Here is a 26,555-nt window from a genome sequence, read left to right on the forward strand (position 1 = left end):
GTTTGGTGTAGGGACACTTAAAAACATGGACCCATGAATGACAATGTCTGTTTTCCCTTTAATGACAGCAACCTAAGTTTTAACAAATTATACTTTGTATTATTGTTTGATTGGCTGCAGCGATTTTTGGTTGGCTTTGTTAAATCATACCCATGTGAAAGACATTGCCAAATTCATATAATATGAGAACTTATCCATGGATTACAGAAAAGATTTTTTTAAAAATCAAGTTTCAATTTAATTTATTGTTTAAACTTTAACAACTTATGCAGTGACACCAGCAACACAGAGCATCTTAACAGAGTGAACTGACCGTGACTCATTTAAGGAAATACTAGGGGATTTAGTTTGTGCATTAAGGATATTTCATGAAAAGGTAAGAAATACAAAACTGAAGGAATGAATTGGGATGAGGAGGGATTCACAGCTTCTCTAGTAAATTACCAAAGGCAATGAACTTGATAACTATCTAAAAATATTCAAAGGATATAAATCATATAAATCATAGTTAGAGGAACTATTTAGAGAGGTGCAAAAGGGTATAACTAGGACTAATGAGATAAAAATTACAAAAAGGATTATTTGAATTAATTTTCAGGAAAAGTTTTCTAATGGTGAATTCTAATAGACTCTAGAACAATCTCCCAGGGGAAGCAGTAGAAGCCCCAGGCTTAGAAACATTTAAGTAGGTTGAAGGACCCCCACCTCTAACACTAAAAAATATATTCTAGGAAATAGTTCTGCACTGTTAGCATAATACTCTACTTGCACTACTTTTTTCCTTTTGTCTACTAATCTTTATTTCTAGGATTTGATAAGTCTACTATAAACTTCGAAACACTGAAGTTGATATGAAACAGTTCTCAGGAAGCCCACCCACAGCATGTATTACCCTGCAAAGCAATAATCCACTCTGGTGTCTATCTTCCCATCCCTGTCATGATGACCTTTTGAACAAAATTGCCTGTTAACCACAATCAAAAATTTACTCAACTGATGGTGCAGTATTTGGAACAGAATACATACAAAAACCCCATCTCTTTTCAGATGTACCTCACACTTTTACATCAGTTTGTGGAGTGGCCAAAAATACATGTGCCAGTAGTTGATGCTGAGAATGGAGGTAATAACCTCTGCTCTCAGAGTGGCACAGGGATGGTTGTTATCCTTATAAAGTTTTCTAATATGCATATTTTCAAAAATCAGAATTCCTAATGGTATGGCCACTTAGGAGATTGGATCACTATGAAGAGTTTACTTGAGGGCCTTTTCGATATGGAATATAGTCTGCCTTGGGTATCGCCAGCTCCTCCTCAACCCATGGAGTATGTTTGTTGCAGAAAATCTCTAAAACTAATCAACAACTGTCTGTGGGCAAAAGCTCCATTTCTTTCCTCAAATAAACTGTGTGGTAACTGTAACCTCAGACTCCAGTTATAGCAGACAGAATGTCTGCCCCAGCCCCCGGGCTGGCCTTGGCTCTACATTTTTCTACTTAATGCACAGACAGTGTAGCAACACCTCTCATGGCCCTGCTCCCTTCCCAGCGCTGCTGGAGGTGCTGTAACTGGAATTCAAGAAGGCAACTTCAGCATCAACCAGGCTAAAACCCTGCAAGTTCTCCTTCATCACCACAGCCATCACCTCCCCATGGGCACCTGGGAGGTGATGGCATTTGCATCTGTGTCTGGTCATCCTGGAACCCTTCGACATCCTACATTCATTCTCTTTCCTGCTCATCGTGACAGTGTCAGTTCTGGCACGGAAATGCAAAATGTTTCCATTTTCTGACTATTTGACACTGATGCTTTTATGTCTCTTTCTTTTCTACAAGATCAAATTTCAACTTTTTTCACATCACTGTAAACCTTAACTCTGTTATTCATGCAGTATTCTCTTCTACTTTCCTGTTCACTCTTCCTTAAATAATAATTTGATTTTCTAATGGAACTGACTGTAGTTCATCCATTCCACATTCTAAAGAGCAGGCCCAGTTAAAACAACTGTCCACCTTCTCCTCTACTGCACATTAAGCAGTTTGTAGACAAAAATTTATTGCCAATTTCAGTACTGGTTTGAAATGTCATTGTAGTCACAGACTTGGTCAGGGTTATCTGATCAATTCTTTCGTACCTGTTTATATATTTAGGGGAGGCAGGAGTAGAAAAAAAGACATTGTAATTTTAATAACCTTTTGCTTCCCCCCCACCCCCCCCGCCTTAGTATATCCTGAAACCTTCAACCAAAAATAGTTTTATGGGTTAGTACACCAAAGGACACCTGAAAGCTGGGAAGTTTATACCCAGATGGGAAGTGAAATGCCTCTGAAACTCCAAAACTGTATCCAGATTTATACAAAAGGAATAGGTAAGGCTGCAGAAAAGCATTTTACTCCCATGAAATTTTCTGAGCGTCTGAAGTACAAGGATGGAATACCATTGTAAAATCTTTGTTCCCTATTTGGAGACAGCTTCTCTTTGCATTTGGCAAGCTTTGTGCACTTTGCCCAGGGAAAGCTGAACTCTTTTATTGTACAATGTACTTAACTGGGAAAAAAATTTCTGCTGCTTCTTTGTTCTCAGCACAGACATAAATAGTGACAATACACGGGCATGGAGCTTCAACAGCTGATGAATGCACAATTTCCCCATGAGCTAGTACTGAAAATAAGAATGAGGGCTTCTCCTGAACTTTGTTTCACACATTTGCAGTGCTTCACGCTGCTGAGTGTGTTTCTTTATAGGCAGTAACTAATGAATCACCAGCCCAGAGCTCTCTGCTGTAACCATTGTGTCTTTCCCTCTGCATGTGTTTGGCGTGCTCCATCTTGGAGGGCTGAGAGCAGAGCTGCAGGAGAATTACTAAATTATGTCTCACCACCAGGCTCTTTGACAGAGCTGTTCCAAAGGATGCTAGCAGCACTGTTCCTGTTGCCAGCAGAGACATGGAAACCATAACGAGCAAACTGCTGGCAATACCTACTCCAAAGGCAGCAAAATGTCTCTAGGGAAAAGGGTACCTGCTCTGGTGCCTGCCTTCTCATCACCAGAAATAAGGTTATGAACATACAAAACTTCCTGGGTTCATTTTATTCTGCAACATTTCAAAAATGAAGGCTACAGTTATTTATTACTGTAAACCCCTATCTTAGAGGCTTATGAAATTAAAGCCCTTGCTCCCCTTTCAGTTTGTGCACTGTTCAGGTTTGTGTATTTTTAATTTATGACCATGTCTTTTTCAGAGAAAACCAAAACCAAAAAGAACATACTAGGCTTTTTAATCCTACAAAGGTGATGAATTTATGAACAATTTATGAACAATTTATGATTTTATGAATTTATGAAAAATTATATTACTTTATGAGATATCACTGGAGCAAGTCTCCTAATATATTTAGCAGAAATATTTCTTGAGATTGGGTGTGTTAAGAGAGCATGAATTTTCTTCTGCTGTAGCTTTAGTGGTTATCTCCATTCTTTGTATCTTTATTCTCTTTGCTAACAGAAATGAAGTTGGATTCCAGGAGAGTCCAGCAAACAGAAGCCTGATCATTGGATACACAATCTGAGACATGCAACTTTATGGAACCTGATCCATTTCAGTTTGCATCACTTCTCCCACATTGCTTGTTAGGCCTTTCTTTATTTTAAAAAAAATCATTTGACCCCAATGTACAAAGACTGTACAGGACCACAGCTTCTGGATACTGCAGAAAATATTACAAAGTGTGATGGTGTGGTGTATGGGAGTGTGGGTTTCTTTGGGAACACCAAGGTCTGAAAGGGATGGGCTGGCTGCTGTTGCCATGGCTTTTTGCAGTGGATCTGGAATGCTGTGAGCTCTGCAGGCTCTGGGGGCAGCGAGGCCCTGCAGGAGCAAGACCTGGCAGCTTCCTCTGCTGTGCTGCGAGGGAAAACCTAATGCCATTAGTGATGCTGGAGCATGAGGAAGATTATATAGCACAGGATTATGTACAACCAGCAGGAATTAATTTAGTGACTTAGAAGGTGGTTTGATTTCTTCAGCAATCTTTTTGATATTTATGTTTTGTCATTTGGGTTTTTTTCTCCTATCTCCTTAGATTTACTCACTTGGTGTAGAACTACTTTAAGCAGTTGCTTAAAGGCAGAAAGAAATTCTTAAGGCAGAACCTGATAAAACCAGATATCCACCCTGAGACTGAGGATATCCTAGTTTTGAGATACTTATTCTGGTCAGCATGTGTGAATTAAGGGAAGGGGAAGCCCCTTAGAGGAGACGGACTCAGTTTTGTTTCCTCTCCCTCTCTCAGTATCCATATGTTTTTGCAGACATCCTTAATTTTGATATTATAATTTCTAATCCATGATACTGGGAACAGCTCCATCCCACCAGACCTTTACCTGCTGTCACCCCAGTAAAGTCTTTCCTGGTGCTGTTCTGTGCAGAGCTGTGTGTGCTGGCATCAAAACTTTGAGAAGAGGAAGTGTTGGGTCCCAGTGCACTAGGAGCCCTACCAGGGAGGCAAGAAAAGCTGCCTCTGAGGCTACAGCTGGTGAAAGGGACAGCTGAGACAAAAATTATTTATTATTTATATTTTATCAAAGCTCAAAGGCTTTGCCACAGTGAAGTAAGGGCTGCTACTGCTACTGGGCTACCCTCTGCCCATCCTTCACCTGGGGTACAGACTTCCCATGGCATTATTTTCAGTTTAGGATCAGGCAGGGACAGCTCCTGCAATGGAGACAGTGGATTTCAATCACAAAACGAAATTTAGAACTCTCTGATCCTTTCTGAGCCTTACATTGTTCCAGAAAGGAGGAAGGATGGTGCTCAGCAAGCTCAGCACCACCACACACCAGACAGAAAAGTAAACTGCTCCCTGCCATTAGCCTCTGGTGAGGTAAAAAGCAGTCCCACCACCACTGCAAGGTATTACCTGTTGGAATGAAAAAATAGCAACCGTTTATTTTAATTAGTATTAAAGATGTCACAAACCCTACGTCTATTTCTAGATGTGCCAGCCAGTTCAGTAAATATTGATATAAATCGGAACTGTGCATTTTAAGGTTTACTTGCAAAGATAAAACACCTATGGAGGGGGTAGAAATTAAAGAGAAATGGGAGCTATTAATCACAAATAGCCACTTAGGGAGTTATATTAATTCAGATAACATCTTTAATTTGCATTTGTAGGTTTTACAGCTTTTCCCAGCCTCCAAAAATTTAAGGGACCATTGATGTGATGTCATTTTAGACCTCTGTTGTCACATCTGGATTCCTGATGTCATGGATTGTGGATACCTCTTCAGAATTGCTTTCTTTGGATACACTTGTTTATTGCTAGTGTAGAAAAAGCTACCTCACCACAAGACAGACCCTGAGGGGCTGCAGTGAGTCCTTGGAAGAGAACAGAGCTGGGGAAGGGTTGGAGCACCAGGCTGATGAGGAGCAGCTGAGGGAGCTGGTGGGGCTCAGCCTGCAGAAATGGAGGCTCAGGATGGGCCTTTTCACTCTCTCCGGTTCCCTGAGAGGAGTCTGCAGCCAGCCGGGGTTGGTTTCTTCTCTCAAGTAACAACTGATAGGACAAGGGCAAACAGCCTTGAAGTGTGCTGAGGAGGTTTAAACTGAAGATTGGAGAAAATATCCTCATTGAAAGGATGGTCAGGTATTGGAAGAGGCAGTCCAAGGCAGGGCATATTCACCATCCCTGGGGGAATTCCAAGACATGTGAATCAGGAACCTGGAGACGTGTTAGGAGTGGGCTTGGAAGTGCTCAATGATCTTATATTTCTTTTGCAACCTGAATGGTTTTACAATTCTAAACACTTTTTTTCAGGGAGAAAAGGAGACAACTTTGGCTTTTGATTAAGAGCAAAAACCCCCCACATGTGTGTTGTTATATATATATATGTGGGTATATGTTCTGGTTGGTTTTTAAGCAAGTAGGTTATATAAAAAAAATAATTTCTGGAGGGGAGGCAATATTGTTAGAATTGTTTTAGAAAAATTGGTATTTCTGTGATTTTCTAGTAGTAGTTTTGCTCAGGAAACCACTGCTTTGAGTGCTATACAAATATTCCAGGGCCCATTTTGTGAAGAAGTACCTCATTCTCACTGCCATTCTGTGAAAAGAATGTTTCTATTTATTTGAATGAAAAATGCTGCATAATGCACTCCAATGAGTAATCTAAGTACAGTGATACATTTGAGTTTGCTGAGTATCTTACTGCAAACCAAGTTTTAGTGATAACACACATGCCTGTATGACTTTGCTTAGGTTTAAAAATGTAGGTTTATTTACAGTAGAGAAAATACTTTGTTTCCTTTTTGTGTAATGTTCGAGTAGAACCTGAAAAGATCTGCTTCCAGTAGCAAAATGATAAGTCTATTAGATGGAGAAACACACTGATGAATTCACAAACATATAAAAGAATTAAAGGCTGTCAATAAGGTTGTAAATTGCTGTTTTCAAGTTGCACTAATGTTTGCTATGATAACAACAACAACAACAACAACAATAATAATATTAATAATAATCAGGAATAAGAGAAACTTTAAAATACTTTAAGTCCAGTTTTAAATCTGAAATTGACTTTTAAATATCTACATTTAATTTTGAAATTTTTTTTCTGAGCAGTAAGATTTGCTGATATGTGCTGATAACAAGCATCATGAAGAGCCTGCTTCATGTCATTAAAAAAATTAAAACTGGGAAATTATCTAGGATACTAGGATGGTAGGATCTGATCTAACATAACATTTTGTTCAAGATAATCAGAAATATTAATATTAATTTTGTATTAAAAAGAAATTGTGTACATTTTTACAGTTGTTATTCCTGCAGATAAGATATACTTACGTTGCCTTGATTTTGCAAATATTCTTCTAATATGTGTGAGAGAATAAAGTGAAACAGGATTGATAACAAAAGAAAACTGCTGTACTGCCAGTCTTAACAACCATGTGACAACGCGATTGCTGGCACAACAAATAAACACATGAATATCTCTATTTTAAAAGTATTATAGATTTTTCTTTCATTTACTTTCTAGATATTCAACTAAAGGGCCTAGTTGCTGTCAGTATTTCCTTTTAGCTACCAAATGCAGAAACTGGAATTACAAGAACCCCCAAGCACCCTATCTATTCCCTATATCCCACGACATTCAGGAGCTGGTAATAACTCAGTATTGAGGGAGGTGGGTACCCTCAAGATTGCTCCAAGTACCCTTTGCAACATCAGCCACCAGGGTGCTCAGGAAGGTCCTGTTGTGGCAAGACTGGGAGAGTGGAAGCAGCTCATTTCAAACAGCAGCTTACAAAAGCAAAAATTGAAGATGAAATTGCAAAGAAAACAAAGTACTCAGGAAAATAACCCAGACAAGCCATTAAGCAGCATTCACTTCCATGCCATTTTGTTTCTGTGCATTGGAGCAGCTATCCCAGCAAGTGCTGCAGCATTTGGTAAGCAGAGCAGTTGAAAGGTACTTAAGGAAAAGGGGACCAAAAACACACCACACAGACTAATCAACACATTGTATATGTAGCTCTGCTTTTTCTTTTTCTTTTTTTTTTCTTTTTAAACTGTGTTTAAGAAAAATATGCTGTGTTACCATAACAAACTAAAATACTCTCTCAGCCTCTTAAGATTTTAGGGGTTTTTTTTCAACTATTTTGGTTCCAAGTAGGTTTTATTTTTCCTTGTCTACTTTATAAAACTTTCTCTCAACATTAATGGCTTCAGGCAGAAGAAATAAGAGAGAATTATGAGCACAGAAGAGGGCTCACAGTGTTTTTCCTTTCTCTTGTGCACTACAGGCAGTCAGGGGTACAGAAGAAATAGAGCATCATGTTTTTATAGAATAAGCAGCCAGGAATTCCGGCTGGCATTCACTCAGCATAAGGGAACGTTTTCCTCATCTAAAATAATTGTTTAAATCCCAGCTATACATAGCTATGGAATAATGTGGTCACTTATTTTCTACTAGTTCAGTAAGATGCTGCAGCAAGCTAATGGTTCCACGAGACAGTTTAAAGCATTGATTTGCTGCAAATTGCTCAATCCATAACTAATGAGCAGCTCTACAGATTTTCAGTGAATCAATCCCATTAGAATTTACAGTTTGCATGAAACCATATTACTCAATCTGTGGACAGAGACTGGGGTTTTTTTTTTGATAACCATCAGCAGCCCTTTCTTGTTGCTGTTTTTCTTAAACTCATTTTTAATTTCTATTGGTAGATTGGATAAAAATCTCTGTCTTGAGGATCTGACAGCATGCCTGAAAAAATACACCATCCACGTCTACATAAGCACACATGCATCCCCTGTCAAGTCCTGGATATTCCCTTGCAGAAGACAATTAACATCCAAAAGGCAGGACAAGATGACAGATGGAATTTAGCCCCTGTAGCACTAATTTAGCCCCTGTAGCCCCTGCCTCTATTTGAAGGTGGATTATGTTTTTTTACACCTGTAAAAATGTGAAGTTATATGGCAACTGGTATTTGGACCCACAGAAGTTATTCTACATAACAAGCTGAAATCTCTCCTGTGTGAAAAAAGTAGCAAAGGCAAAAACTTGTATGGATTGAGTGACAGGACTTTTGTCACACATCTGCAGGGTAGAAACAGGAAATTGAGAACTACACTCGCTAACGGATCAAGTTCTGGATTACTTTATTACTGCGTGTACCAGGAGGTTTGGACCACCTTTTCTCCAGGCTTTTTAAGAAAAGGGTCAGTTCTATTGTTATCAATTACTACAACAAGATCATTTTAGGCAAAACAGTTATAGGCAAGCAGAAGTTCAAATCCTGTCAATGAATTCATAGGCTCTGAAAAAACATTGTATTGGTTTTTACAAAAGAGCTGTGGCTGAAGGGCTGTTTGTTAGTAGGGGAGAGTTGAATCATCCCACTCCAACTGCTCTTGCCTAGTGGCATTCTGTTTGTCTTCCCTCTGGACAATCACTTCTTCCTCCTCTTCCTCCTCCTCACTATCATCTGATTCAGCACTGGTTGTGTCTTCCTCTTCATCGTCTATGTCTTCTTCCCCACTCTCCTCTTCTGTCGGGTGTGGCTTTTCATATTTCTACAATACATTTAAAGAAATGAGATAGTAGCAGAAAGGTGCCTTCTTGACAGCCAGAGCTGTCTCAAATGAGCATTTAGAAATGCTAACATGCTGGGCAAATCTGCTCTCCATCATTATGTGATTATTAAGCATCAAATTCATACAAGTTGGTAGCAAACATCCAAAAACTACTGCAAGAAGAATGGAATGTCAATAAGCAATCTCTTTGTTAGCCATGCTACCAAAAATTTAACCTTCGACATCATCTTCTTTAAACTGCTGATGATTTGCCCTCCTTTTAGCGTATAAATGCTTACATGAAAAAGTTAAAACCAAATCAAACTATATCATCTTAGGTACCTACAAACAGACATGGATGGAGTGGAAGTGATGCTGTACCTGAGAGTTCTTCACCATCTTCTTTAGTAATTATACATGACAACAAATCTGAAGTTCTCAATTATATCTGATCAAGGTGTGCAGAGCTGAGAACTGGACTGGGGTCTTGAGTGTACACACACACAGCTGAACAATTGCACCCTGAAAGATGCTCAAACCCACTGCCAGCTCAGACAGTGGCTCCTGACAGTGCCAGGGTTAAGTACCTCCATAGGGTTGACGGTGATGGTGAGGGCAGAGTCATCCCAGTCCATCTCGTTGTCCTTGGTGCCCTGGTGCCCTCCCAGGGAGCTGTGCTGACGGGCGGAGCGCAGCCGGAGCACACCCAGCATTACTACCAACACCAGGATGCTCACACAGATGATGATAACAATCGTGGCCACGCTGGGAACCACTGTGACAAAGGGTGGCAAAGGGAATGCAGTTACACTTGTGGAACAAGTCATCTAAACCTCACTAACCTTGTTCATGTTCAACCCACAGCAACCCCTCCTTTGGACTGAGAATCAGGACAAACACCTTCCATGTGCCATGTGCCTGGGATGACAGAAAGTGTTGACCAGTGCCCATCCACTAAGGTGGAGCACAAACAAATGGTGTTCACAGGTACCTTATCCCAAGTATGAGAAATCCTAACTAAAAAGCAAGCATGCTCATCTTTGTTTTTTGAGGCACTTAACTACAGAAAACAGGTAGTTAATAAGTGCAGAATCGAATAGTTTTTGCAGTAAAATTCTGTTAACTCACTTGCATGTTGACCCCTTCTGATCACAGCTGAGGCCTCAACCTTGCTTGAGACAAAATGTACATCTCAAAGCTTATATTTTCAAAGGTTTCAAATGCTTGTGATTTCAATCTCAAGCTCCCAGAAATAAATGCACTGCCACCCTATTTGTCTATGTTATAACCTTCCTGGGAGACTCTTGAGGACTCAAGACATTTTCTCCCACTGTTTAGTTGTACTCTGAGAGGCCCCTGTCTCCACCTAGTCACAGGAAGAAGTCTCTCTGAACTATTACATGTAATCAGCTCCATAATTAGGTTACTGGAGAAATGCTGCCACTTTCTATGTACCTTGAGGTCCTGCAGTTCCAGGACCATGGGATAACCCAGTCCATAACCCATTTTATTGTCTTACCCTGCCTATAAGAATGTAAGTCTGAAATCGAAACAGCATTTTGGAACAAAAAAACCTAGTTTGCAATAGTTTATCCATTAAACATTCAGTTTTATTTTAGTGAAGTGCCTCTATAATGTAAAGAAAAATACAGTAATTTTCTAAGCATCTCTGTATACAGCTACTCACAACTGCCTACACTTTACATCAGCTTTACTTCTTTACATATGTATCATTCAGCTAAAAGGATTTCAGAATCCAACTTTCAAACAGGTATCTTTGCCCTGCATTTAATTTCACTGAAAAGGTTTCAGATTTGGGTATATATTTTAACTCATATAGCCTAAAAATTAAATTAAATATATCCTATGTATTTTTTAACCATGGGGGTCAGAGCACAAAACCATTAATGAAGACTTTAAAAAAGGATACCAGGTTTTAATTTAAAAGTACATTCTTGGACAGAATAGAATTCAGTGTTACCTTCTTTCACACCTGTGATCTCTGAGAGGTCTTAGAAGCTGAAACAATGGACCTCAGATCTTTAGTCTGTCTTGCAGGCTGACCCACAAAGGAAACACTGACACATAGGAATCATTGTGAGCAGTCTCTGGGAAGGTGTCACATACCTGAGCTGTGAACTGCACTTACACTCCCCTCAGGGTGCTGAACAGATTGGAGAAATTTAGGCTGGAATATCATGTGATTTACATGGTCCATGAAGTTTGAGTTGGAGCTGTGTAGAATATTAACCTGGGAGAACAGAAAAATAAGAGACCAGATACTCAAAAGGGTTTTATACTCCAAGCCTGCTGGTTCCATATATTACATTGGACTAAGAAGTTTATCAGCAGATAGGGACATCACTTCACAGATGCTAAAGGACAAATTAACTCTTTTTTTTTAATGCCAGTGGAAAATACACAGCTTAATATATTTCTAATTTGTAGCATGAAAAATGCATTCTAGCCTTTCTGGCTGTTGACTCTGAAGTGGCACAGAACAGGACTCTTTTGATTTACCTGTTTGGATAAGTAGTGATTTTTTCTTCCCTCTATATTAATCAGCTTTTAGGTGTTACCTAAATATTATGAAATAACTTAATTTTATTAACAATTATTAAGCTGCTAATTGTCTTTGTAAACACTTCTTAATTTTGACCATATTGCTAAGTAGGTCCTGCAGTTTTCTGGAGTTGTTACCTGGGCTCTAGGCCTCGGTGCTAGGTTGGAAAACATGACTCAGTCATTGCTCATCTCCAAGCTGAACTCACTGCTCACCTACAGGCTGAACTCATTGCTCACCTCCAAGCTGAACTCCTTGCTCACCTCCAGGTTGAATTCATTGCTGGTGTAACGCCCATTGAGCTCGGAGCACTTGACCCTGAACTTCCTGTCCGAGGTGGACGAGGTGCCCCAGTTGCGGTAGCGGAGCTGCCGCAGCACCTGCTCGTAGCTGAACATGCTGTCCACACCTGTGGGGTGGGAGGGCAGGGACAGCTCTGGGACAGGCAAGGGAACACTGCTCTGGCAATACACAACAAATCAACTGCTCACAGAACACACGGAACGCAGGAGAAAGGTCTGGAAATGATGGGGCATCAAATGTTCCCTGACACTCAATTTTGTAAGGAAAGTTTTTGGAACTGAATATAGGTCCCTAATGGAGAGGGGAAAATATGACAATGGTACAGAATAAATTACTTAGTGATGAGAAAAAAATGGCCAATGTCCCAGCATTGTACAGGAACCCCCTCACTCCCACGTTTCACTGTGATGGTCCACAAGAACCCCACATTTAAAGAAAGCAGGGATGCTGTTTTCCTTAGTTGGGGAGTAGCAGGAGGGATGCTGAGAATCCAAAGGGCAAACACAGCACATCCAGAGATCAAGAAGCAGCTATGTTTTTTAAAATACAGTCACCCTTGGGATATTCTCATGGCTAGAAAATCACCAATTTCTGTCCAATTTCTTACATATTTGAGCTTTTGTTCCAATATATAATTGAGGTGACAAAATGAGGGAAAACAAATTTCCTGAACTTACCATAGATTGAATATCCTGCAGTGGAATTTGTGGCATCTAGATGTTTTCCTTGAAGCTCGCCATTATCTAGTTCTAAACACTCTTGTTCAGGGTCTAGTTCTGCACCAATGACCAGAACATCACAGAAATCCAAGTTGTGGAGCATTTCCTCTACTATCACTTGTTTATTGGCTGTGAACCCATGGCGTGAGGCATGAAAAGAAGGATGGAAATTAAGATAAATTATCACAGAACTGCTCAGTCATTTTATGTGCTTTGCATCAGGGCTTTCAATTTTTGCCAAGATGGCTGAACTGTATTTGCTGGTATTAAATCCAGCACACTTAAAGCAAATCAAGAGAAGTGTCCAGTCTGCACAGGTTCTGTGATGATGAAGGCCTTACAAACACCGAGTCAGATAAATAGAAAATATATTGCTCTGTAGTATAAGGCACCCAAGAACATTACTGGAAGTAGAAAACTGAAATTTGATGTAAATTTCATGTAAAAAATTCTGGGTTTCAGTGCTCAATTGATACCAGCTTTCTCAAGGAAAACCAAACTGGAAAAATACACATCCAACATATCTATGCTTGGATGACTCTCAGTTACTCTATGCCCCATAAACAATTTACATTACAAAGACCTGGCCATTTATCCCAGACCAAGGCATTATTATAAATAGCAAGATCCTGTGCTGTGTGACTTAATTAAGTTATAAACTAACTGTCCTTCAACATGTACAAGTTAAAAACCAATTCTGTTACTGGAAAAAGAGTAGCATATCAAATTATTATTTTAATTCTGTGATCAACTTAGCACAGTGTGTGGCAAAACTGCTTAAGCAGCTCCCTGAGGGCACAGACACTGCAAGTCTGGAACTTCCCGCCCATTTTGCAAACTTGATGTTGGATGGTGTATTGGGAAGGAAGGCATTGGGAAGGAGGGCACAGCCAGGAAAGCCTTACGCCCTAGATTGTCAACTCCTGGTGCAGTGAATCTGGGTACCTATGCTCTAAGTTACAGCTGTAACATGACCAAAAATGCAGCCCAAGTCAAATTTGTAGGCTTCAGGTAATCCATGCCTGTAAACTTGCATATCATTACCCATTTTCTCTTCTTCAGAGACATACATCTAGTTGCTGCATATTCTAGTCCAACAAACAGTGTTTAGAATGATTCCTCAAATAACTAGACATTTCATCTGCCTTGCACACAAACATTCAAAACATTCCTTTATAGACAATTATTTTATACTTGATTTATACTTTTGAACATTCACACAGTGTTGAATAATAATACACACATTGCTTAGCCTTAGAATAAACAGTCATCATTGAAAAAAAATATTTTAAAAGGATTGTATATACATTTTATAGGTGGGAAACTGAGTCATGAGATTACTTTATCAAGTATCACTCACAAGCTAGTATCAGGGCTAGAAACATATGAGCAGACTAAAACTTCAACTTTTGTTCAATTACTGCTTTTCACCTTATCAGCACAATTAACAAAATTCTGTTACAAGTAGAGGCATTCTAATGAAAATACCCTACATAAAAGAATACGAAAGGAAGAGTAGAAAGGAAATATTCTAAAGTATACTAAATGAATACTACATGGAAAATCTGCATTTTTTGAAGCACCTTCTGATCTGCCACCATTTAACACATTTTTCAATGTGTTGAATTGAATTTCTTCAGTGCAGCATTACTGTGGCCTAATTAATCTGGGTGAAGTGACTTCCTTTGCATTACTTGTTTGCACAATGCTATAAAAAATATGAGGAGATGTTACAAATGAGTAATAATATTTAAAAGAAAGACACAAACCTCTGTCATGTTCTCTTAAGTCCACTGAATGCTCCATTTTAGTGACTGTGCTGACAATCCTGATGTCAGGTAACAAAATAACACCTCTTTCACTTTCAAACTGTGCAGCTGGTCTAGCAAAGTGGTCCATCCCAGTTATGGTAATCTTGGGCTCATTGGCCTGAAATACCATTACATAGGCATCTATATCTGGGATACTAATGCAGACATCTTCACCAAAACATCTGAAAAGATACATCAGTCATTAACTGCATGCAACACATTGCACATCAGAGGAGTGTGGCATTGGCAATGCCCCAAGCCCAGCTCATGGCTCTCAGGTCAGTCCAATTAATCCTCAGGCACTACCACACATGAGGACGTACTCCTGTACCACTGTGAAAACAAGCCAGCTCTGGCCCTCCCCTCCCTTCCCACCTTCACAGATACTCATTCTGAAGGACAAACTCAGTCTTTCCTAAGGTGACTATCAGAATAATATTTTAATGTTTAACTGACATTTAACAGAGCAGTAAAGGGTTAAAAAAGTTAACTAGATAACAACTAACTTTAGCAAACCAAACATTAAATTCAGAAGGTAGTAGCTAATGAATACAACATGGTTATCCTGTCATGTGTGATGAAAAGGGCCTAATTTTCCATTTAAACTGGTCCCAATATGAACTCTTTTTGGGACCCTCCAATATTTGCAACAGACAAAAGGTGCCTGTACTTCCATTTTCACCTGAATCAGCAGTGTGCAGGAAGTGAATCTCCTGACAAGCTCTGCCTCATTTCCTGCTGGCACAGGAGCTGGGCCAGCCCTGGGATGTGCAAGCTGGGCTGGTTCCAATGGGGCTGCCTGCGGAGCTGCTCTTGCAGTCGGGAGCTCAGCCCCCAGCACAGCCCAGGCACCTGGGAACAGCTGTGCCCCCAGCAGCTGAGAGCTCTTAGAACTGGGCTTGTTTTCCCTCCAAAGCTCTGCTTTCCCTGCTCTGCACAGAGCAGAGCCCAGGGGAGCCCAGGAGAGGCTGTGGGCGGCTCTGAACACCACTGTGCAGCTGCTGTCACTGCGCTGCATAGAGAGGGACGGACACAGAGCCACAAGTGCTCCAGGGACAGCACAGACATCAGGGGACAGACACACACCTACAGATACTGCTCTTGCAGGTGTGTCCTCTGTTTGATGGAACAGGCCTGCATTAAAAAGTCATGGCTCTGGCTATCTCAGAAGGAATCATAAATTTTTAAAATTAAAAGTAAATAAGATTGCAGTATATGCACTGTTCAGTCCAGACTGCATGCCCCAAAACTACAAAGAGAATGCAAGTACATTACGCTAACAAGAAAGGCTTCTTAAGAAGGTAATATCAAGAGTAATCCACCATGTAAATTTGCATAAAAGTAAATTAAATTAATCCTTTAAAGTTCAATAACAAAGTAGTATGATTTATCAATTTAATTTAGCCAAAAATATTCTTTTTACATCGCCAAAGAGAAAAGTAATTAATTAAAAATCTGTTCAATTCAGCTGAAGTGTAACTTACTGGACTTCAGATGAAACTTTGAGACGTCGTACGCCTGCAGTAGGAAACTGTCTGGAGTTGATGTATGAGACCTTTTGTAGGGCTTGATTTATATTCTCAATGTCATCTCCTTCCATGACAAGGACTGACTGGGAAGGGTTGAAGTGATACTAGGAGAAATACAAATAATTAGTATTTAAGGGACCAGGTACAGAGTACAAAATAATATATATATATATTTTAAGGAATGTTGCACAGACGTAAGTAAAAATTTTAATGATTTAAGAAAAAGAAATCTCAGGAGCTATCATTGGCTGAATCCACATGTTATTCTCTATAACATGTACTTGTATCAGTCACCTAAATGACTATTGTTATAATTAATTTTGTAGTAAATTAATCCAGATTTGCTGTTCTTTTCCCAACCTTATCAACCTTGCTGATACAATTTCTTCAGCAATTTCCAATGCTATTTATTTTTGAACTCTGTAGAGGTTCAAACCTTAACTTACCACTATGAGTATTATTTCTGTGTAATCTTTTTAGGTTAAACACATTCCCCATATAAAAGCATTGCCTTTTGAACCAGCCCAGTGTGCAGAAGCATATTTTGGCTGCTTTCTGTTATGGTTTCATCCTGGGCTACCTTTCTGAGATATATTTCACCATGAATGAACAAAACAGTTACAACATTTGCCTCCTACATCTTCATTAATGTCAGACACACTAAAGGGGACTCTTCATCCTGTCTGATGATCAGTAAGGGTGTCATGATTTAATATGGAGCTGCTCACTTGGGCCAGTAAACCCTGGAAAATCACTGCCTGCTCTGGTAGCCCCAAGCCTTCTCTACTGCATTGCACTGAACACAGATCAGCCTTGACGACCAAAAAACTTTGTCACTGTTGTGACATAGCCAATGACTGATTTTTACCTTCATCATAATTAATCCTAATTACATGTTTTACCTGTTAATTGGTTCAGTAAACCATCTGCATTGCCGAGGAAACCAACGTCACCCACTTGACATTGTCCCTACTGTTGCCAGCACAGGACAGAAATGCGCTTTTCTCTCCTGCAAAGGCTTTCCCCAAAGCTGGGCACTGATAATGTGAAGATGTTCTATTAAAATACAGACAGTGCCTGCCTACACTTCTTTACAGCCAGAAAGGTTAAAAAGCAAAACACATCAAACAGACTGCGAAGAACAGGAGGAAGTGCAGGGTCCTTTGTCAAACAGTACATGGAGGACTGGGTTTAAAGCTTGTGTGGGAAGGTCACAACACACTAAAGGGTATTTTTTAACAAAGAGGAGGAATGACATGAATCCCAGCCTGTATATACTTCTTTTCCCTCTCTTTAAGCTAGCAAAAGTAGAGAATAAAATTAGCAAAGGAGACTCTAGCTAGCCAGTTAATAGCTCAGCTGCAAAACAGCTGGAATGCTGCCAAAGGAACCAGAGAAAGGCTCAGTCTGAGCCGTTTTTGTATTTCTCATTAAAAAAGCTAAAAATAGCAACAGTTTAGACAGTGTCTCAGAGAGCTGTTAGAGATACTGAAAATTAGGCTGCAGCCCAAAAACAGTCCAATGCTATTGTCTCAGAAACTGCTGCTACACTGCTCTTTCTTAGGTGGTTAAAGCGTGAATCTCCGTGGTCCAAAGTGCAGAAAACACACTCCAGTATCAGTCTGCCAATACTGAATCTGCAGAGCACCACATAAACAGCCCCACAGAACCCATTGTCTGTGCAGCTGTCACACATGCCTGTCTGGGATCAGGTGTGTTTGGTTTTGACACCACAACACCTTTTTCTCTCATTTTCTCTTCAAGGTCAGGCAACTGTTCTGCTTTCAGCTGAACTTCCTTTTGTCAGCCCCCCAAAGAAACCCTTCCACAATCTCTCTCTCATTGCTCCTTTCATTTTTGCCTCCTTCTGTTGCTCTCACTGTTGGCTTGCTGTGGCAGTAAAAGCAACATCACTAACTTAAAAAATACCACTATGCCTCATCTGTATTTCAGAAAATGAAGATGTTTTGAAGGATTGCAAAAGCATAAAAAGGCAGAGAAAACAATCCCTTGTCTTTCTTTTCCCCTCTGCACTGCCAGTACAGTGAAGAAGCCAGTCACAAATGCTGGAGCAGCAGTGGGTGGTAGAAGAGGGATTTTCCCAAGCCCATGAAACAGGGGTGACTCAAATATTTTCAGGTTTCAGAGGGCAACAACAGGGGAGGAATTACTATGCTTTTAAGCACCATGAACTAAGTGTACAGTACTTTAATTAGTGGAAAATCCCAGCAAAGAACTTACTATTAGGCATACACACATGGGTTCCAGAAATCCCTACCTGCTCCTTGTATGCACTACCTTTTAAAAACAGCTTTAAACGACTCCTGTGTCCTGCTGCTGTGAGAAGCAGCAATGTGAAATTCTTAATGATGTCCTTGGTAGGATGATAAAATAATTCTTTGGGGTCTTTCCTCATATGTAAAAATTAGAGCTAGCAAAATTCCTCCTTACCTTTGCACTTTCAATTTTTATTTTTATACTTGTTTTCACAAAATGTGTCAGTTATACTACACCATTGCAACCAGACAGGCATTTGGGTGCATTTCATGTCAGTCTGTACAACAGAAAGGTTTGGCTAATAAAATGCTGTTCATGGCACTCCCACTGCATGTTCCAGATGAAGTGTTACAGCAGCATCCTCCTCCCTTCTGAAAATCCCACAACAAAATACGCCTGTTCAGTTTCTCAGGATGCATTGTCTGCACCCAAAGGAACTTCCTGGGCTGGAACGGAAGCTCAGCTCCTTTGGAAGTGGTATTTGTGTGCTAGGAAACAGCTTCACAAATTCATCTACACTGAGCACAAGAACACTGCCACCAAATAATGGTGTCAGTAAAGAAAAACTGACAATGCAGCTTATGTGAGCATTGGAATAGCCAACATCCTACATATGTATCAAAAGAACAAAATTTCAGAATTATCTGAATGAATGCAAACCCATCTAGCCACTAGGTCAACTGAAACAGGATTTCTCTGTCTGTTGTTCTCCGTTCTTAGAAAAAGCTCTACATTACCAGTAGTCATATGCATAATGAAGATGGACAATGACTTATATTCAAATCTAAAAATTTAATTTCTTGGCTTTAGGGTTTTTTTGTGCTCAATTTTCATGTACCATAAAGTTTTCCTCTTTGAACACACTGACTTTTAGAATGCTATTGCATTAGGACTTATGTATTCGACTGCTTTAAAATTACTTGAGATCAAAATTCAATAAATCTTTGGAATCACGTCTGTTCCTGTAGAACAAAATAAGCATGAAAACACAACCTGGCAATTCATACAGGCTCTGAAGTATCAGAAGTGCTTTACTTTCTGATCATCTAGCTCTGCAATAATGGTAACATTTTTCTTTGCAGTGTCACAGCTCTTTTACTTCTCTGTTTTTTCTTTGCATGATTTTACAGGAAATTATATTGCTTCTGGGAGTACATTTGCACTGTGTACTCTACCTTGGGCTCTCCATTTCATAAATCAGATCTAAATTTTTATCAAAGATTATGTCAGTTCATCCCTCACCTTTATTCCTTGGCCAAGACTCTCAAGAGAATTAATATCGAGACCTTCCTTGCAGGCCTGCAAACAGGAAATCACTTTCTGACTCTCAATTTTCCCTGGCCGTATTGTCAGACTGGCCAGGCTGCCATGGAAATACTGAGCAAACCTGGGCTTGGTGACTTCACCTCCTGCAAAAAAGAGGATGCAAAATGGTTATTGGCACCAACACACAAACTGCATGTGTAATAAATCACTTTATGTTTTAACACGTTTAAAGAATCTCTATCCATCTCAGCCAAGTGTATTTGAGAACCCATTTAGTGTGGTACAGTGGAATGTCTTTGTGGGTTGCTGGGTGGTGTCTGGTAGCAGGCTGTCTTTAAGATTCTTGATTTTCCAGGATTGTATTCAGGTGTTTATAAAGCTGAGACAGCAAACCCAGAGATGAAACATGGCTTCCCAAATGTATACAAGGAAGCAGATGATTTTTAAAAATGATCTTATCCAAGTACTCAAACACTAACTTACTAAACACCAAATTCCAATATTTACTTATAAAAACCCAGTATTTTCAAGTGTTCTATGACAAGATCAGGTACCTCTGCCTTTGTCCTCCCAAGAACACAGTACCAGATGAGCTGAGAGTGGTGCCTCTCTGTATACAAACTGCCACATTCCCTGGGCTGTGTCTGAGGACACGCTGGCAATTCCTGCAGTGAGCAGGGACCTGTGCACAGCCCCTCTTTGAGAGGCTGGGAGTGCTGTCCCTGACCCAAGGTGCATCATTTGGTGCCAGGTAGACACGCTTGGTTTGGTTTCACTCCAGGCAGCTCCGAAGAAGACTGATGTTTAGGAGCTGTCAATAAAACGTGATTATAGACTGCCTGCTCCAGTGATCATGGCATCTCAATTACTCTTGGGACAGTTAGTGATTTCCTCATCCTCCTTTAGGAGAATTTTTAGAGCTTGTCTTTCCTGCAGTGTTATCTCTCTCAGCGCATGCGAATTACTGCCTGCCTGGAGCCTGGGAGGACCAAGGAAGCCACACAGCAGGGAGCCAGGCAGACTAAGTGGATCAGCAATTGATAAGCTGTTGATTAGGTGTTGTAATTGGTAGATAACTCATTTCTACAGTGTTTGTAGCTTTAGTATCAAACAAGGTTTTGGCAAGCAAGATAGCTCAAACTTGAACTTTAACTTGTGTGTGGATTGGAGTTGGATAGGAATGGAGTGGAAGATTTTCTTTAGGCTGCTGTTGTTACCTAAAAGACCCAAAACCCTCACTTTCAGTCTCTGCGGGATGAGCATTATGAAGAAGACTCGAGCTATTTTATATAGTGAAGAAAATACATCCTGGTGTACTGGCAGGAAAGGGGTGTCCAAGCAGGCTGTTTCTTCAGAGAAGTAGGAAGGGGGTTTTTGTTTGTTTCTTTGGTTTGGTTTTTTGTGGTTTTGTTTTTTGTTTTGTTGTCTGTTGTTTTTTGTAGTTTTTTTTTTTTAACATTACAGCATAAACTGTCTCTCTTTTTCTTACCCCAAAGAAAGGTTTCCCAGGGGAAATTATTCTTGTCCACTCTCATTCATTTGTCCATTACACAGGAAATTTCCTCTGGGCAGAATTTTGAGATTTTTTTTGAGATTTGAGATTTCCTAGAAACTTTCACATATACAACAGCTTAAGTTCAACCTTTCTGATACTTACCAAGACAATTATTTGGTAAATCAGTAGTGCATTATGGGGACATTGGCTTTTCAGCCAAAATGCTGTTATATTTATCTGCTTACATTGTCTTTAAGAGTACATATACAGCAGTAATGTAACTGGACAGAAAAAGATATGCTGAATTAAAAAAACCAAAAAAAGCAAGCATCTCCTTAAAAAGGAGACAAAATCATTTAAGAGCTTACAGAAGAAGAAGGAATCACATTTTGTTCGAAGCTTCACATTCTCATATCACTACAGAATTGTGAAGACAGCAAGTTCCAAGGCTAAAATACCAACACTAGTCCTGGAGCTTTGAAATTTAGAAACCTATAGTAAGTCTGCCAGTATGTCTTAATAATTCTGAGGAGATGCAAAATAAGAAGCAGGCTCAGATCAGTGAATATATTTAAATGTGAAATACACTCATTAAAATGTTTATAAAAGATCAGACAAGAAGCCAGAATAAAGAACTCAGTGCTGTGGCTTTGCCAGACAGAAACAAGCAGAATGAACCAAAGCATCCATGAACACATACTGGCTGTTCTTCCACTTTGGACTAGTTCTTCTCTGGTATTCTTGACAAAGCACTTACAATTACATTGCTAGCTCATTAGCAGTGATACAGTATTTGCCTATAAATCATTAAATATGCAGGGTATTCACTGTGCCCAAGACAAACTTTAAAGAAATGCTGGTGCACAAGGAGGTATTACCATCTTGGAGATTTATAATTCTTGTTTAAAGTCATCTGTGCAGCCACCAACATAAAAGCATGGAAGGGAATATGAATGTTTCCAGGAATAAGCTTTTAAAATACTCTGAAAATACAGGCACTACAAAAACATTGAGCATTTAAAGAACAAGGCTTACACACCCTCTTCACAGGAATAAGGAGGTGTTTGTGCAGGTGCAGAGATCGAGACTGGACTGTAAAGGAGGTGATGTAATATTTGCTTGGGAGAGGCTATCAGCTGTTATTTAAACAAAAGTCTCCAAGCATTTCAAGAAACTGTGAGTGAAAAATAGCTGGGAATAGCCAGTGTCGTACTTTGTGAGTAGAGAAAATCTGCAGAACCATGGCCATGGTGATGGCAGGGTGATCCAGGCTGAGACAAAGCATGTGAACAACTAAGAGCAAACTCTGCAGGGACATGGAGGGATGAGGCACTCTGTCCCCAGCCCCAAGATAAATACAGCTGTACCTATCTATTATTGAGAATATTGCCTTAGCTTTCTAAACTCTTCTGAAGATAGCGGCTCCCCAAGCAATCCCCTCCGTCGACCACTGACCCTTGAGAGGGATGTTTATTCCCAACTGGAAATGTGAGCAGTCAAAATACATCTGTATCATTTTCCTTTGCCAGGCTAAACAAGTTCTCTTTACATCTTCCACCTAACATTGTAGACTATGTTGACTAACACGGAGAACGAAGTGGAGCTCCAGTGACAATAGTCAAGTATATGAAAATTTGCAATAGCTCTGCAACACATCTCCTGTAGACTAGGAACATCCCTGTTGCTCTTCCGGGAACTTATCTTGCTGAAGTACTAACCCTACTGTAGTGTTCTTGTCGCTGTATGTGTAAAACAGGATGTGCCTGTTCATCCAGGGCACTGACAACACCAGCACCAACACTTTTAATCACATGAAAAAACAAGAACACTTAAAGAGAGAACACTGTCTTATACAAGATTGCTAAATAAGCCTTCCATAAGCAACTTTTACCACTGTTAATGACAAAATTATATACCTGCCAATTCTGAACTTGAAGGTGAACAGAAATCATTATATTTGACTCTTCTTACAGTTGCTTGTAATTGCAGCAGGCTGTCATTTTGATATTCTTCTGTCTCAGCATTTCAGAATCTTCTCAGCTCAGTGGGGTATGTTAGCTGCTGATATTCCCATCACCAGTAATTATTAAATTGCAAATGGACAAAATCAAATGCAATAAAACTGGGAAATAAAACCCAAAACTCTCACTAAAATTAAAGGAATGGCCTAAAGCCAGTTTCCTACAAATCCTGCTTTCTAGCTTTGATAAAATGTTTTATTCATATTTGGGTCAACTCTATTGGTGTGTTTGAAAGCTGTTTCCTTCTGCTTCTGCAATCTGATATTCTTTGAGTATTTCACTTCAGCTTCTCAGTGGGTGGAAATTTAGCCCAGGATGGCCAATCTCCAAATCCTAGTCACTCTGAAATTCTGAGCTCCCAAGACTAGATGAGTATAAATATATTTAATCCAGAATGAATGTGATAATTCCATTGCATGTTTAAGCACAATGGATAACTCTACCTAATGCTGATAGTAACATTTTACAGAATATTATCCAAATTCTTCTAAATACTGATTTTTCAAATAGAGATTCTTTGACCCTGAGCAGGATTCATTTCATGCTCCCCATGAGCAGCTGGCAGGCAGCTCAGAGTCAGTGGCTTCACTGGGCAGGAGGATGCTAAGTTGCCCTGCCTGGGCTTGACTCAGCACTGGTGTTACCACCTGCTAAGAAACAACTGAGAAAAGACATGAGATGCTCCTAACAGCCCTTACTGCTTTAAGGCATGTTGAGCTCTTGGTTCTGGCACTAAAGTGAGCCTAAGCAACAACCTTTTTGGGATAATGAAGAAGACATAAACAGAGAATGAAGCGGACCTCCAGTGACAGTAGTCAAGTATATGAAAATTTGTAATAGCTCTGTAACACAGCATCTCCAGCTTCTCTTCAGAGCTCAGGATAACTAGTTAACTTGGACTGCCTCAGCAAGGTTCATGGGACTTCTTTGCTGTCAGGGTCTTTTTGCCCTTTCCTACAAGTGAAACACTGCTCAGATACAGCTCATCTCCAAGACGTTGGTAAATTCTGAGAGAATGCAAAAACCTAGTCCTCAACTGTGTTGTATCTTGTGTTTCACTCAGCACTATGTTTATTGATTGCTATGGATTAATATGCTGTGAATGCTAATTCTTGGAGGATGGTTAAGTAGCTAAGGCTGATTAATGATAGGGCCAAGAGAGGAAAATAGAACCCTCCCTGCTGTCAGGGAATTAAGTTAATGTCTGTAACACAAAAAAGACTGAAACTACACTATAGTCATCAACTATTCTTACTACAAATCCTTCCATGAAAAATTTCTGAAGCTACTGATTTTTTTCTCTTCCTTAAATGCAAATGTTGTGGTTGCCATCACAGTTGTGAGGGAACACAGGCCACAGGCTTGTTCGGATCTTGCTGATAAAATTGTGCATTGCTTTTCACACCTGACCCAGCATGCATCAACACTCCCGAAGTCTGGCAGATACAGGAGGATGGATGCTGGCTTTTGGCATCAATTCAACCCTTGTAAAAGAAAGATGGTGTCAAGAGACTGTGGAGGCATCCAGAGGAACCATGACATCCATAATTATTCACAATAATACTGTTCACTCCTTAGTCATTGTCGAAGTAGCATGCATCATATCTTTCCCTTGCTAAAATAATAACTGTTTTCTGAACTGAGATTCTTCTGTGCTGGTTCTCATCTCTTTTGCTGCTGGAATTATACAAGAGCTATGAGGGTGTGCTGACAGGTAGTGTCCCATGCTATTAGGTGCAGCCTAGAGGCATCTCCTACACTCGGGCCAGGGTGTTCCCCTCCTACAAGATGACTTAAAGCCTCTGAGCCCTTGTGAGTGTTGGTTCACTCCTGTGGCATTCACAGATGGGGCTGAGCTCACAGCAAGCCCAGCAGGAGGCACAACCAGGGACAGAGTCACCCAGCAGGACATGCAGGAGACCCCACAGGCCCCTCAGTGGGGAGTGATCATGCTGCCAAATGAAAGCAAGACTTTACAATATCAGTTCTCGGCACAGACATAAATAGGCACAGGCACAGTTACAGCTGCTGCCTGAAATTTCAAACACACCAGATCAAATGGAGAAGACCGACCTACTTAATTTTAGCTGAGTATGTTGCAGATGACTGTCTGTCTTGGGGGCAGTTCAGTGGGGATGACTCTTTATATGCATGGAGGAAAACAAATGTTTTGTTATAAACAGTTGAAGACTGTCAGATGAACAACAATTTAGGGGGGTTAAGAACTGTTACCTGGCAATCACCTCTCGTTGCAGCCACAGAAAGGTTCTGCTAGATATAACATTATATCTGTTAGATATAGCACTGGGGAGTCCAGGGGGAACTGAAGAGTCCCAGGGTTTGAACTTCATGGGGTTAAAATGCATTCATTAAAGAAGCAGAGCCTGTTTCCATGAAACATTTGTTTTTCATTTTGCATTGAGTTGATATAAAGTGTGACAGAATTTGATTAGCATTGAATTTTGCAGTTGTAGGCTTGACTACACAGATGTAAAGCTCTGTTTGCCTTCCTTACCAATCTCCAAAGAACAATCAGGCACGTCAAAACAAGTGACTTTATTGAGCTCACAGATTTTGCAGGCTTTTTTGTCCTATCCTAATAATGAGCAAGTAATTATCAAGGCAGTCAAGTCACAATGAGGTTTTCATGGGAAATGGTGAAAACAAGAGAATTTCCAACTGAGATGCAATTTTTAAAAGACATTCTAGACTCTGGTTATACTGAGCCAGATAATTAAAGAACAATTGAGTATTTAGGGTTCCAACGTAAAGATTGAATGAATCTTGGCGCAAGAGCAGGCACAAGACATTCTGGCTCTGAAGTCCTAAGGTCCAAGCCTCCAAATTTATCCCATCTTTTTATTACAGCAGTTTAGGAGCTGGGTTTAATTATCTGACAAGTAGATTGGCTGTAAAACAGGATGAAACTTAACACAGATTTCAGGAGTAGCCCCAATAAGTGACATGACATTTCTCAGCACAGAAAAGTTTTAGTGGGGTTTTTTATATCACTCAGATAAAAATTAATCATAAATTGGTCATCAAACATGGCCCATGTTGTCTGCCTCTGCTCTGGGTAGATATCATAACCCAACAACCTTACTCAAACAGCTTTAGAGTTTAAAGCTTTATCTGAAGTAGTCCAAGTTCAGAGAACACTAAAGGCTCCCTTCTCTTACATGTCCAAATGCCAACTGATCTCTGTGCAATATATCCTTAAACCCAAAGTGGGTATAATTTACACTACTGATGAAGATTTTTCTTAGGATAATAAAAGCACTATACAATTTTTCACAATTCAGCCAATACATAAATATTGCTCAAAAAACTTATACCCTATTCTCAAAAAAATATTTTTGTGCTGGTTAGTAGTTCTCCCTGCAGAAATTCAGTTAAAAATGGGGCATATATCTAGGGTAACAGATCTGAATGCAAATTCAGCTCTCCAAGAAAACACCCTCCTAAACTAAACCTTCCACATGTGTTTGTATTTCT

General features: G+C 39.9%; 1 protein-coding gene across 5 annotated transcripts in view; it reads right to left on the reverse strand.

Moving 5' to 3' along the window:
* Positions 1–213: 213 nt before the first annotated feature.
* Positions 214–26,555, reverse strand: part of CLSTN2 (calsyntenin 2) — a 203,054-nt gene continuing 176,712 nt past the window's right edge. For 3 of the 5 annotated variants that reach the window (XM_059854900.1, XM_059854897.1, XM_059854899.1), the window contains 8 exons: positions 19,521–19,687; positions 15,957–16,105; positions 14,431–14,654; positions 12,620–12,790; positions 11,879–12,048; positions 11,204–11,327; positions 9,664–9,851; positions 214–9,076 (listed from right to left, as the gene is read on the reverse strand). In XM_059854900.1, the coding sequence (XP_059710883.1) occupies positions 8,876–9,076; positions 9,664–9,851; positions 11,204–11,327; positions 11,879–12,048; positions 12,620–12,790; positions 14,431–14,654; positions 15,957–16,105; positions 19,521–19,687 (1,394 nt within the window). In that variant the 3' untranslated portion in view covers positions 214–8,875. The remainder of the gene's footprint in view (positions 9,077–9,663; positions 9,852–11,203; positions 11,328–11,878; positions 12,049–12,619; positions 12,791–14,430; positions 14,655–15,956; positions 16,106–19,520; positions 19,688–26,555) is intronic. The other 2 variants (XM_059854901.1, XM_059854898.1) reach the window with 1 other exon arrangement.

This window comes from Haemorhous mexicanus, chromosome 10 (genome assembly GCF_027477595.1).
Source record: "Haemorhous mexicanus isolate bHaeMex1 chromosome 10, bHaeMex1.pri, whole genome shotgun sequence".
Lineage (NCBI taxonomy): Eukaryota > Metazoa > Chordata > Aves > Passeriformes > Fringillidae > Haemorhous > Haemorhous mexicanus.